At 39.4% G+C, this 14666-nt stretch overlaps 1 protein-coding gene and 1 pseudogene across 1 annotated transcript; one reads left to right on the top strand and one right to left on the bottom strand.

The window, feature by feature from the left end:
• Positions 1-259: 259 nt before the first annotated feature.
• LOC127695251 (olfactory receptor 1A1) lies at positions 260-1198 on the bottom strand. Its single transcript, XM_052197258.1, has one exon. It carries the CDS (start codon positions 1196-1198, stop codon positions 260-262), a length of 939 nt encoding a protein of 312 aa, XP_052053218.1.
• Positions 1199-6265: 5067 nt separating this feature from the next.
• Positions 6266-12164, top strand: LOC127694379 (zinc finger protein 120-like; annotated as a pseudogene).
• The last annotated feature ends 2502 nt before the right edge of the window (positions 12165-14666 follow it).

The raw sequence follows: 14666 nt of genomic DNA on the forward strand, positions 1-14666 counted from the left end.
TTTGACACATTAAAGTCAAAGCTGCTCAGCAGGCTGGTGAGAACTGAATCCAGAGCCATGTGCTGTGCTCTGCCCAAGGGAGCAAACATGTGTGTTGAAATCAGTGAATTCCATAAGTTTCTGCCACAAACCATCAGAAGGCTCCCAAGGAAAGAGATTTCTGGCTGGAAAGATGACAAGCAACTCCTTGCAGGGTGACATAGAAGCTGAGTTTCCTAGTGCTTCTGGCTAAGGACCACAGTGTCTGCTGTGCATGGCCTCACATGGGGGATGAGGAGGAGGTACAGTGGAAGAGTTTCCTCAGAGCAGCCTTCATGTCCCGGTTCCTCAGGCTGTAGATGAAAGGGTTCAGCATTGGGGTCACGGCCGTGTACATCACAGTTATCAATGCATGCTTCAGACTGTAACTGGTCAGGGGCCGGAAATACATGCCCATGACTGTCCCATAATACAAAGACACCACTGTCAGGTGAGAGCCACAGGTGGACAAGGCCTTGAGGAAGCCCTTGGTGGATGGAACCCGCAAGACTGTGGAAAAGACCCGGACATAGGAGATGATGATGCACAGCAGTGGAACAGAGAAGACGCCCACCCCAAGGTACATCATCTTCACATTGAAGCGAATGTCAGAACAGGACAGCTGCAGCAAAGGCGTAATGTCACAGTAGAAATTGGCCACATCCTTATTGCCACAGAAGGACAATTTGGCTGTGAGTAGGGTATGGGGCAGTGCATTGGTATGCCCAATCACCCAGGACCCAGCAACCAGCAGGACACAAGGTCGTGGACTCATAATTGTTGCATAATGAAGTGGGCGGCTGATGGCCACAGCTCGGTCATAGGCCATTGCAGCTAGGATATAACTGTCTGTGTTTCCCAGTGATATCATGAAGTACATCTGTGCCATACATCCCCCAAAGGAGATGGTCTTGCTACCCAGGAGATGGTTGGACAACATCTTGGGGATAGTTACAGAGGAGAAGAAGATGTCAACAAGGGAGAGGTTGGCCAGGAAAAAGTACATGGGGTTATGAAGGCGAATGTCAGAGTGGATGGCTAGGATGATGAGCATGTTCCCGATCACTGTGATGGGGTAAATGAACAGGAAGAGGATGAAGAAGAAATTTTCCTGCTCCTGCTTCCTGGTAACTCCCAGGAGAGTGAAATCTGTGGTAGAAGACTCGTTTTCTTCTCTCATGGTTCCTTCAACATGAAATCAAACATGAACCCGGCACCATTAGTGCAATTATGATTTATGTTACCATATCCAACAGTTTTCTCAAGAGACCAGCTCTATCTACACCAAGATTTATGAAATTTAGGACCATATAATTGGGACAATTTCCTGTTGGTCCATGACAAAAGTAGTCATTTACTTCTGAACACACATCTAAGTCACAAGTGAGCACCTCTGACTCTGTTTTCCCATCAACACCTTGACATATCCATCCAAGATTTGATCATTTCATAATTAAAATGTACATTTCATTGCCTCACATCATAGTTAAGGGGAAATATTAATTGTTCATTCTTCATGTAAAGCTGTTTTTCCTTTTGTGGAGAGTTCTGAACTAAACATTTAGTATACAGGTCAGGACCACTTACCTTTTGAGGTAATTAACAACTACTCCAGCACAAACAATCTGCCAGCATTAATGCTGGCCTGGAAATGTGAAATTGTTGCACTGAACACGGACTATACACTACCTTAATGTCCAGGAGGTAACAGTATCTGCAGTGGACACTGGAGGCTTTTAACCATGACAGTCACTGTAATTAATCCAGTGAATGTTCTCAGGATCCTCACTGACAAAAATAGATTTCATAGTCTTTTTCTTGGTGACAAATGCTCATGTATACACAACCTTGACATGTCTTTCTCCAGTCTTTTCTGTTCTTATTTCATTTGAAGACTCATAGAACTATATCATGGTTATATCTGCTGCTTAGTTAACTCTTAGGTTTATTTACAGAGGTTTCAATTTTCTGCCATATTTCCAGGTTGCCCACGTGGCTGGCTAAACTTTCTTTAACATATACTCAGGCCTTGAAGAAATAGCCATAGTTTGGGGAGAACTGCATGTAGTTCAGTGTGTGAGGCACGTGTGTATGAGGTATTTTACTGAGTCTGTAGCACGTTGACTGGATTAGGATGGTGGTCAACAAACTCCCATAATCTGCTTGTCTCTGTCCACCAGTGTTGGAGTTACAGGTATGTGCAGCCCTGCCCAGCTGAGTATGTGGGTGCTGAACACTTAGAATAAGGTTCTCATGCTTTCACAACTGCTTTTATCTGCTGAGGCATCTCTCCAGCCCCACATTGTTTATTCTCACCTCTAATAGATTGTTGTTCATAGTGTACAGCAATCAACTCACAGTCCATGTTTGCTTAGCTGACTAGTGTTTCATTTCTTGCAAGTGTCCAGTACATCTTCTCTTGAATGTACATGTGATAGTGTTGTGTTGATTGTTTATATAGAAAGTTATTGCACAACTCAGCCTTTCTGCTTTCTATCTCAATGCTTTAGTAGGTCAGACCACCATGGTTTAGTAGCTGAGAGGTTACAATATTTTTTTTTAGCTGCTTCTCTAGCCTCCTCCCCTCTTCCCTATCTTGTGCTCTCAGTCAAACTAATTATGATTAATTCTACTAACTGCTTAGACAAGTGTGATACTTTGGTCTTCTTGAACAACAAATTTAAACTACATATCCCAGTCTCTGTTTCAGGTAGGTGTGGCTATGTGACTGAGTTCTAGTCAATCCAATTAGGTATTCTAGGTGTGGGCTTCCATCATACTCTATTGATAACTAGAAATGTTGAAGAAATTGAATGGAATAATGGGGTCATGCTGTGGGATGAGCCTATATCAAGAGCTTCCCACATACAGGAAAGACACTCCAAACAAAAATATTCTCTTGTACATTATCTTGTGGAACATTGTCTTTTATTCTTTTATGTCTGTTAAAGTAATTGGTAGATTATGATCAGTTTGTTTTAGTAATCGAGACATATGTAATTCACTAATCTTTCTAAAGTGATTTTTATTAAAATTAATTGAATATGTGATTAATTCAATCACCAATTTTCAGTATTTATTACATGAATTATAGAGCAGACATGGGGATGTAGGTCTAATCATTCTTTTCATAGCTAATGACAATGTTCCTTTTTATCACTGCACCAAAAGCAGCTTAGTTTGATCTCTTAAGGTTCTCTTCCTCTTCTTCATGATACCTCATGTTTTAAAAGGTTCAGTGAACACAGAGGCCTGAGTCTGTGGGTAGCTCATATGGCATGGAAGGGTCAGACTTTAGAGGGAGGCTTGGGTAACATGGTAGACTAAGTTGGTGTTGACCTGTATCATTTCCATGAAAGCATACAGACGTTATAAACTATTATAAAAACACAAAGTACATTAAAATGCATGGGGCATCATTTCAAAGAAGAACGGGAATACCTTAATGTGATAACCGAAAGAGTGCTCAGAACAAAACTTTAAGCTGTTGTCTGTGCAGCATTGGCCTTTTGGAATCCCGGTCATGAACAGGGTTGGACCTGTTGGCTGAGATGTAGGTCTTTATGTTCTTAGGTTCAGAAGATATGTCCTAAGATCCACATGAAGCATGGGGATTCATTGTCTATGCCTTAAACACTTGAAATAATACCCTAAGTATGAAAAGAGAACAAGAATTTGTCTATGTAGGCATGAGGTTAGGAATAAAATATCAAAAGGATAAAACCCACAGAAAACAATGATTGTTTACCAAGAGGACCCAAGGAAACTCTTGCAGTGTAAGACATCACATTTAGTGTTTTTGTTTGTTGGTTTGTTCTAAATGGATACTTAAAAATCTTGTTTTTATACTTCTACAAAAATATATTGGAAAATATAGTTTCAAGAAAAATTCTTCATCCAAAAGAGTCATGGATAATGTTGGGGAATTGAGAAGCTATTGCAACAAAAACTTTTAAAACTTGCTGAAGAATTAATACAATTTAATACAGATTAAAAAAGAAAGTAGGGAGGTGAAAAGAGTGCAAAGTCCCATTCAAAAATATCTTTTCTGTTTAGTTTGTCAGTGAATTTAGTGCAATTACAATTTAAACAGTCACAGAAGGGTGTTCTGAGAAGACAGAATTTTAAAAGCCGATAAAAACTGAGGTATGATGATAGCAAGTCAAGAAAAAATAATCAAGATAACAGGAGGCAGGAGGATAGGAAGGGAGGGAGAGAAAGAGGGAGGAACAGAGGGAGGGAGGGAGAAGGGGATGAAGAATGAAATGACATAACGCCATGATTCATAATGTGAATTCAATAAAAGGTCACACTGCACTGGAGTTTCTACAAAGCTGAGGAGTAATCAGAACTTCAGTTATGTGCAGAGCTGGAGTATTGCATATCTATAGCCAACCTATCTTACACCAGCTCTTGTCCTCTGAATAACCATCCATTGTTCACTCCTATGTCTGACATAATTTTTTAAAATAAAAATACCACATTAGAAATGCATTCTTAGGAGACTCATTTCCATGAATTCAAAAGCTAAGAGTGTCATGTGAAACCTAGAACAGGATTTTTGATGCTTTGCTGCAAGGTGCTTACTTACACTCTCCATCAGTTCACTTGGTAAATGCATTAACTTATGATATTTTTTTTGTTCTGTAACTAATACAAGTTCATGTAGCTTTTTCTATGGTGAAATACGTTATTTGTGGCTGCCTAAATCTATGTTTCCTGACCATGGCTCTCATGCTTGGCTCATAAAGAAACTCTCTTGTAGACTGGAGACATAGCTCTGCAGTTAAGAGTACTACTGGGTCCTCTTCCAACTCATTGGATGAGTATTGACAGAGAGATGACAACAGAAATGCCAGAGAGACAGAGAGAGAGAGAGAGAGAGAGAGAGAGAGAGAGAGAGAGAGAGAGAGAGAGAGAGAGAGATTAGAGAGATTGGACAGATTGGACAGATTGGACAGATTGAGATTGATGGGCATATGACATGCAACTAATCACAAAACCTTTATTACCAAGATATTAAAAGTAAAATTTAGAGATAATCCATAAAGGAATAATAGTGAATGGTAAAATGTGAAAAAATACATAAAATATTTGTATGAAATTAAGGTATTGATTAGCTGCATGTCATATGTCCATCAGTCTCAATCTCTCCAATCTTTCTCTGATTTGCAATCAGTTACAATAAAAAATTAAGTTTGAGGAGCTGGAGAGACAGCTCACTGGTTAAGGGCACTAGCTGCTCTTCCAGAGGACCAGAGTTCAATTTCCAGGATCTACATGGCAACTCACAACTCTCTGTAACTCCAGTTCCAGGGGATCTGACACCTTCACACAAACATATAATTGAAATATATAAAATAAAAGAAGAAAAAAGGAGAAGTAGATTCTATCTAATTAACCCCATAGATAGATCTAGGGAAGTGCTAGTGAGATGGGTCAATTGGTAAAGGTGTCTGCTTCCAAGCCTTATAACCTGAGTCAGTCCCAGATCCGCATGGTAGAAAGAGAGCTGACTTCTGAAAGCTGCCCTCTATTTTCAATATCCTCTCTGTGATGTGTGGGGGCAGAAGGTGTCTTTGTAGCTCTTCCCTGACATTCTATGCTTGTGTGAGTGCCGATGCACATGACATATAACACACAGTACTACTTCCAGCCACACAAATGCTCTTCCTTGGTCCCAGATGAATGGCTAAACCCAGGAAAAGAATGGTCAGATGGGATTCTCTCACAAAGCCTTTTGTCAGTCAAGTCTTGAGAATGCAGATTCTAGGGTGAGGCTGATAGCCCTAGGCGCCATCCTTTCAGTACTCCCTGAAGTGAGGGTGCTGGTCCATGCCTGGAATCCCAGTGCTCAGGAGCTCCAAAGAGGACTTGCCTCTGTCTCCCCAGTGCTGAGAATAAAGGTGACTCTTGCCACACCTGACTTAGCTTCCTTTTTTTTTTTGTTTTAATTCCAGGAAGATTTTGTTGTTGTTTGTCTGCTTTTGTTTTAAACATCTTCTTCTGTTACTTTTTTGTATATTTAATTTAAAATTCCCCCTCTTTCTTGTCTACGTGCGTGTACTTCCCCTCTCTGTGATATTTGTGTGTGTGTGTGTGTGTGTGTGATATTTGTGCCCCAGTTTTGATGCTTGCTACTCTATGACTTTGGCGCTTCATTTCACCTGATGACAGACCTCTGATAGAAAAAATATGTGAGAATTTAACTTACCTCGTGGGGACTTTGTGGGGGTAATAGGAAACGATGATGGTAAGGCAGTCATTGGTTCTCTGTTGCTTAAAGGCACAGTCACAGACACGATTTTCAGAGTACTTAGTTCTACCTGATCAGGTATTACTGTAAAGTGCACAGACAGCTGATCTAACACCTACTAGCATCCCTTTAGGGGGAGAGGCATGATGCAGAGTAGCATATTGGTGCTGCGTTTTAGATGGGTTCTAGTTTCTGGCCCATGAACAGAAGGAACAAAAAGTGATGTCCTGGCTAGAGCCTGAGAAGAAGGGATCTCTCAAACTACAGCTGTCTAGATCTTAGAGGAGAGAAGATTGGGAATTTGCCTGCAGGTTATATAGTCTCTTGAAACATCATTCTCCCAGGTCTTCATTCAGATCCAAGTCACAGTAATTGTTGCTACTCATGGAAATTCTTTCTATGTGCCTTTAGGGAACACAGTGGCTCTCAAGAGTGATTTGGAGTTTCCTGGAGAGCTTGTCTCCAAGGTTCAAGCTCTAGGTTGACCTATTCCATCCTCTCTGTTGGGATCTCCTTACCTCTGTTGTTCAGACTCTATTAGGAATCACCACTTGGGAGTTGCAAGGACCCTGGCATGACTGAGCTCTTCTGCAAGCCTATACAGAAGTTTTTCTGCTGTTTAGTGGCTCAAGGAAAGAGAACATCAATGCCTATTTTCACTAGAATTTGACCAGAGAAGCATTAGAGTGCAAGCTATGCTTTTTTAAATGTAGCATGCTGAGAGCAGGTCTCCAGATTTTCTAAATTCTGAGAGATGGAAAGAGTCAACAGACATCAGAGCATTGTATGCATGTGTCACCTTTATAGTATCCCTAATGATGGATGTTGCCCTGTGATTTAGTACCTCCTGTGGCAGAGAGCTCACTGCCTTCTACAGAAAGTGGTGGTGAATGCTGTGAGCCCAGACTGGCTCACCCAGTGCTGACTTTATGCATATTGTTTATAACTATCTTGGACCAATATTTGCTTACTTATTTTATATACCATGAAAATGGAAGCACTAATAAGAACAAAGACATCCTCATGAAGTTAAAATGATTGAATGAATTGTATGAAATTCTTAAAAATAGTATATATTTTTAAATTATATGTATTCTTGACATAGTGAATGGCACATAGTTAACAGGATATATTAATTCATTTTACCACTTGTATTTTTTTTTCAGAAGTCAGGACTGAACTGGAGGCCTTGTGCCTGTTGGAGAAGTACTCTAACACTGAGCCAAATTCCCAACTCCCTTTTTATTCTATTAATTTTTTATATAAATCTATATAGCATTTACTATGTATTCACCTCCTATTTTACTGATTGCTATGTGACAGATCTCTATATCCTTTATCAAACTGTGTATATAATCAATACTGAAACATTTTGAATGGTATTTTTTTTAGATATATTGTCAGGAGGCATAATGGGACAAGCTAATGTACTTGCAGGTGATCATCCTGAAATGGCCTGCTTTGGATTATCATATAATCTGCAACAGGTGAGCCTTCATTAAGCAAGTCTTTCAGAAGTCTTGCTAATTTTAGGAAAGACTACTGCTATTAATATACTTTTCCTGTTAAGTTAAACATATATAATAATCAATAAGATCTTCCTCTTTAGAGCCGATCTCCACAGATTCACAAAGATGCACTGTCTTATAGTGATGCTATGAAGACAAATAGATGACTTAAGTTTTAATGATGATTCTACAAGAATTTCTAAAATTGTATTTGTTATTATTATGTTCTTTTATAGTGGACTGCTATTAGGTCCTTTTCTAATAGTCAAAACTGCAATGAGAACTCTGCCAGTCTCCTAAGTGTCACAAATTAATTGCTCTTAGATGGCAACAAGACTTTCTCCTACTCAGAGCAAATTCCAAGAGGTTGTAAAACAATTAACCAAAGGTCATAAAAGGGAACTAATGATTTATTATAGGTGCTAGCAAAGAAGATAAAATATTGACAGGGTTTATCTATACAAAACTTCACTTATAACTTAGTTATGGTTTTAAACTCTCTATGAACCTGTGGAGCCATGACAGGTAATGAACTTTTAAGTAGATAATTACTCCTGATGGATATGCATGTAAACATTGTCTGTTGTAAGCTTCTATTTCAATTTGTGACTTGATATTGTGTGTGATCATGTATTCTGAAAGATGTTTAAGGGCTGAGGACAAAGGGAAGAGTCAGAACTGAGGAACTGAGGTGAGAGGAACTGAGCTGAGAGAGGAACTGAACTGAGAAGTTTTTAGTCAGAAGAGAACAAGATTAGAAGGAGAATGCAGAGTGGAATAACTTAGAAACTATAGGTAACATAAAATAACTAAGAGAACAATGTGCAGGATGCAGAGGGAAAGAGGAAAAAAGAAGACATTGCAGAGAGCAGAAGGAGAAGGCTGGGAGAGAACAGGTCCCATGGTAAGGACAAGACAGGCTTAGTCTTATTAAAAGAAACAAAGCTTTGAATCAGTGGTGGGAATGACAAGGTTTTTCCGTGAATAAGGGCATTTTGACCTGTGGCAGAATGTACCTGCTATTGAGTAAGAGGCATTATTGTTAAAGACCAAGGAGAACTGGAGGGAGGAAGCACAAATCTGTTCACAGATCCATTCTGTATGCTAATTTGAGTGTTATCATCTTGCTTATTGTTTAGAAAAGAGAAGAGAAGAGAAGGATATTATGGCCTGACAGATACTAATGTGCCTTTTTGGTTGGGACCTAAAGGAGGTAGCAGATCAGAAAGCTTTTTAATATCTCTAAAAGAAGATGATGTACATCAGCATGTTTTCAGAAAACACTAACAAAGAAGGCTTTAAGAAGCCCAGGACTAAAGCACCCAAGAATCACTGTCTCATAACTGCATGCATCCTGCAACACAAATGTTAACCTGGTACTCTGAAGACAAAAACATACTGAGAAAGACAAGAGGAAACTACCGAATATGCTAAACTTTGGGCCAAGAGAATGAAGGAAGCCAGAAAATGTACTGCCAGAAACAGGTTGTAAAAGATGGAGGCTCTCCTCCCTGAGAGTTTCTACTTCGAACTCTTTGAGTCCAGTCAAAAAATAAGTTTCCAAGAGCAACAAAGAAATGATCTGACCTTGAAAAGAAAAGTGACATGATGAAGAAATATAAATGAAAATGAAATCAATCTGCAAACAGCAGAAAGCCTTTAATAAGCATAGTAATGGCTTAAACCAGTAATGTGGTTAGAATTTATACTCCAAAAAATAAATGAACACACAAGATAGACTTCAGATGTATTTCTGAAAGGAATAATAAGAAACAGAGACTCTCACCAAGAAATGCTGAGAGGGAAAATGCAGCTTTAAAAGAACAGTAGATCCACAGAGAAGAACCCAGTAACAAGCTGAGAGTAGAATAACATTATAGAGACTAAAAGTCTGTGTTGATAGTTTAAAGCCTCAGTGTTCTTTGCGTGTCACCAGACTTAGTGCAAAGGCCTTGTTTTGAGGAAGTCTCATGGGCCAGGCTTGGCCATCTGCTCTTTGTTCCTCAGGAGCCATCCAACTCGGTTCTCTGTAAAATGTTTATTTTCATACAGCAACCACACAGTAATGAGTTTTAGTTTATTTTTATTGTTTATTATTATTTTTTGATAAAGGTCTCACTCTGGCCCTGTGTCAAAAATGACATTCCACGCATGTATGCATACAGCATGCATTTATCATGCTCACCCTCCGTTACCTTCTTGACCCCTGTCCCACTCCTGCTCATCTCCCTCCTCTTCCTGACTAGTCCTCCTCCTTCTTGTCTCCTCTTGGAGACTCAATGAGTTTCATTAAAGTTGCTGACAGAACATGGTCTGGGGTCACTTCCAGGAGCATGGACATCTTATCACTATACCACTGAAAAATGTTTCTTTCCATCCCTTAGTGATGATAGCTGAAGATAGATCCTCAGGGAGGGATGGGGCTTCAAGAGTCTCTCTCCCCTCTGTAGCAGGGTGATGATCTTAATATTGTGCAGATACTTCTAGCTGTGGAGAGTGCTCCTTCTTATAGCACTCATATTCTTTCCATCTCTCTTCTGTGATGCCTTTAAGGGGCTGATGAAGATATCCCACTTATGGCTGAGCATTATAATATATATATATATATATATATATATATATGTTTATATATATCACTTTGAGCATTATCATATATATGTATACACACACACACACACACACACACACACACACACACACACACACACCACTTTGATCAGTAATGAATGTCTGCAGTTTTGCTGCCCATGCCAGGGAAAGCTTCTATGGCCAAGATAGCAACACTAATAATGTGTGAGCACAAACATGATCATTTTGAAAGCAAATGGACCTAGAGATTTTGTCCATTTAGCAGAACAGCAGTAGTAGCTTGCCTGCTATGGCCCACAGTCTCCCCAGCCATGGGCATTGACCTACCTACAGTACCAGTGTGACTACTCTTCAGTAGAATGGGCTTTATAAGCAGTAAAACAGTTGTTGCTTACCCTCACAACAGTTGTTCCACCATTTCCCCAGTGAATGCATCTTGCCTTGCTAGTCACATGCTCACCTCCATTACCTTCTTGTCCCCTGTCCCTACTCCTGCTCATCTTCCTCCTCTTCCTCTCTAGGTTTCACACCAGAGTGAGGCTGTTGATGACAGTTCTCCAGCAGAGAGCAGGTTTTGTTCTGTGTAAGGGATAGTTAGCAGGAAAGAAGTCCACACCTCATCTGTGGCTTGACTTCTCTGCATCTTCTGACCAGAGGTGTCCACCCTGTCTTTAGAGACAAGGCCTCTCACTGACCTTGACCTTATCACATAGGCTAAGCTTGCTGGCTTGCAAACTTCAGAATGTGTGACTATCCTTGGTTTTTGAAAAAATGTCTGTTTTGTGGAATGAACTCAGGACTTCATGATTGCCTGGTCAGTACTTTATTGACTGGGCTATCTCTCCATCCATGAAACACACATCCCATTTCTCATGGTCCATGAAGAAGACTTAAGTTATTGTTTTATTCTTGATGTTATTAATAGTGGCATGAAGATAAAAGATAATCTTACAAGAACAAAACTGCTCCTCTTGGGTAAGGACAGCAGACACACCCTTTATTGCATCACCATGGAAAACCAGGGCCGAGCAAGTGAAGAGTAAAACCACCCCTTCTCCAGGATTGCTAAATTACACAACCTCTTCTTCCTCTTTTTTTTCTACCTCAGTTCTTCATCTTTTTAAACTAAAGCTCACATCAGTATCCCTGAAATGAACTTGGGGCCACTGGGTCAGATTATTTGTCCTTCACCCTATACACAGATACATTTTTTCCATAATTCACATCTTTCTTGTTTGTTTGTTTTGAGATATGGTTTCTTTATGTCAGCCTGGCTCTGCTGAAACTGTTAAGGCTGAGGCCATCCTCTGCATCTCTTTCTGTTCTCTTCCAGAAGCCAACTTCTCTACTTTTGATTACTTTACAACCCTGTCATCTCTCAACCTTATTACTCAGCAACTTTTTTCCAACATACCCATTCCATGTCCTTATAGTGCTTTCAGCTGAAATCTAATCTTAAAAAAATAAACCAAGCCAAATTAAAAAACAAAAAACAAACAAACCAAGACAAAACAAAAAAACGGTGTTTCTGTGTGATATGTTCTAAGTATCTCTTCTGGGTGCTGTGAGGGGAGCTTGTCAAGCTCAGAACTACAGACATAGATGTAGTGACCTATGATGACATACATGTGAACTTCACTCAGGAAGAGTGGGCTTCGCTGGATCCTTCTCAGAAGAGTCTCCACAAAGTTGTGATGCTAGAGACCTCTAGGGATCTCAGAGCTATAGGCTATATTTGGGAAGAACATACATTTGAAGCCCATTATCAAAGTTCTAGAAGTCATGGAAGGTAATTTTCCTGTGCAAGCTGATGAGAAAATGCCTGTGAAGGAAGTTTAATTTGTGCTACAAGTTGTAAAGAAAACCAATAGGGTAAAATACGCAGTCCTTTCAGTTATGGGTGATTATTAAATCTCACAAAACCATGTATGTCTATGGCAGGTATCAAGTTTTTGTTTGCAAGGCATTCCTTTAAGTTCAAAGACACAGAAACAATGGCTTAACAGATATGTCACTGTTTGGATCAAGCCCAGTAGAGCCATGCTGTAGAAGTGCCAGTCTGTTCAGTCTCAGACCACTTAGGTTGTGGAAAAGGGAAACACTTTGTTTAGGTGATAAGTATATGTCCAAAAATTTGCAATAAGCAAATAATCCATAGCAAATCTGTGCTTAATGATGTGCTTGTAATAATGATGCTAAATTTAATGAGATGGACAGATTATGAGATTCAAGAATGGTTTTGTGGAGAAACCTTAATCTGTGTACCACATCTCTATGAGGAATAAGTAAAACTGTGTGAATGTAATGTGGAATCCTTTCAGGTGTTATTGTTCTTTTAATATGGATGTCATAGCTTATGATGGATACAAGCCCTGCGAGCATAGGGATACTGAAAGAAGCAACACACCTTTATCTTTTCCAGAACAATTAGAAGATATGCAGTACACCCCACTCCGAGTAGACATTTTAAATGTGCTATAAGTTTATAAATAATTAGTATCCCAACATTATTGGGGAAATTTACCAACTAAACTGCTGAACATCTTTATGAGAATTAGAGAAGTAAAATTTTTCTGTTTGCATTGGTCCATGTTCCAAATGTAGTATTACTCTCATGATAACAAAATTTATGAATGCAACCAGTATGGAAAAGCTCTGAGCTCTTCCTGTTTTTGTATAGAAAAAGTATGCTATAAACGTGAGCCAGGTGATCAATACTCTCCCCATTCCATGAATCTTCAAAGATGTAAAACAATCCATAATGAAGGGGAACACCTTTGCATGTAAACAAAATAATATTATGCTAAGAACAGATTGTTCTTTACAATTAAACCAAATTGTTAATGAATTCATACAGATAAAAAAAACAAAAACCAAAAGCAAACCTGTTATATTTTGCATATTCTGTAATGGCAAAAGTTCACTACATTCATGATTTACAGAAATAAGCTTATTTTGCTTCTCTGTATATTTCCAAGGTTGGACAGGTGTTAATCAAGTATGCTTAATAAATATTTGGTCCTCAAACTCCTCAGAGATTTGCTGCATATAACATTTAATGTGTTCAATAAGAAACTTCCCTTTAACAAAATCTCAATCACTTAATTTTCCCACAAAGACTTGGGAACTAGATGCTGGGGTGAAAGCCTGCTAGCTCAGAGTGGCAGAGGAAGCAGTCAGCTGACCTTCCTTCTCAGCCAATGTCCCAGCATAAATCCTCTTTTTCACACTGTCTCAAAAAAAATCCTTCAATCTGAATGTCCACCCTCCACTTTCTATTTCCTGTGGATCACTCTATCCTTCCTCCTGACTCACACTTACTCTCTATGGTTTTATTCTTAATAATCCTATGCTCACTTCTTGTCACCTAGTTACTTGCTCCACCTCTTAATCTACAGTTGACTTTATTTAATCCTGTTTACAATATTCAAACAGAAATCTCTTGGATGAAAGGTGAGTGCCAAGGTGAGTTACACTACAAACCCAAAATAGATTTTGCCAGTAAATAACACTTGGGGTTCACAGTGTCATCATATATCCTAACAAAAAACTTTAAGAAGTTTTTTTCCAAAGAAGACAGATAGGATTCATCTGGATGTGGTAACACTGACCGTTGGAAAACTGCCCCATTCTGCACCTGCCACTGGGAACCTACACAAAAGTTGGACACTTTTGGAATGACTGGTGTATTCAGCCACATCAAAGCAACCTCATTTTCCCCAAGTTCTTCCACCACAGGAAAAATTCCTCAGATGTGAGTCGGATAGCTGACTGTCCACTGCTGTATAGAACAACTGAAGATTAATTGCTTCTCTTGGGTGACCTTTGAAGACCAACTACTTCTGTAATGACATACATAAGCCTCAAATGACTAAGTCTCTGCTGGGGTAACAATTCATCACATTGTGAGAAAGTGTGCCTCTGTATTTTCAATTACTAATTCTGTACTTGCAGAGAGCTAAGTGTTGACAGGATTTTTGGCATTGTCATTTCTATGGTCCATCACTGGGTTTTTTATTTTGTGAGTATCCATCTTTCCTCATCATCTAAAGGCAATTTAGAAGTGAATCAGATGTCTTGCTGCTAATCAGTTGTAATAAAATCTGATGGCCAAAATCTAGGGCAGAAAGGAGGGGGGCAAAATTTCTGGGGAAGAGAGTGACCCAAGGAGAAGAAAGCAGAAGTGGGAGGTTCAGAGAGGAACACAGAAAGGAACAGACATGGATCAGAGCAGAGCAGAGAGAGGGGTAGAGTTAGTCATGCGGTGAGTCATAGGCTAGATTCTCAGAGCAGAG

Source organism: Apodemus sylvaticus, chromosome 10 (assembly GCF_947179515.1).
Source record: "Apodemus sylvaticus chromosome 10, mApoSyl1.1, whole genome shotgun sequence".
Taxonomy (NCBI): domain Eukaryota; kingdom Metazoa; phylum Chordata; class Mammalia; order Rodentia; family Muridae; genus Apodemus; species Apodemus sylvaticus.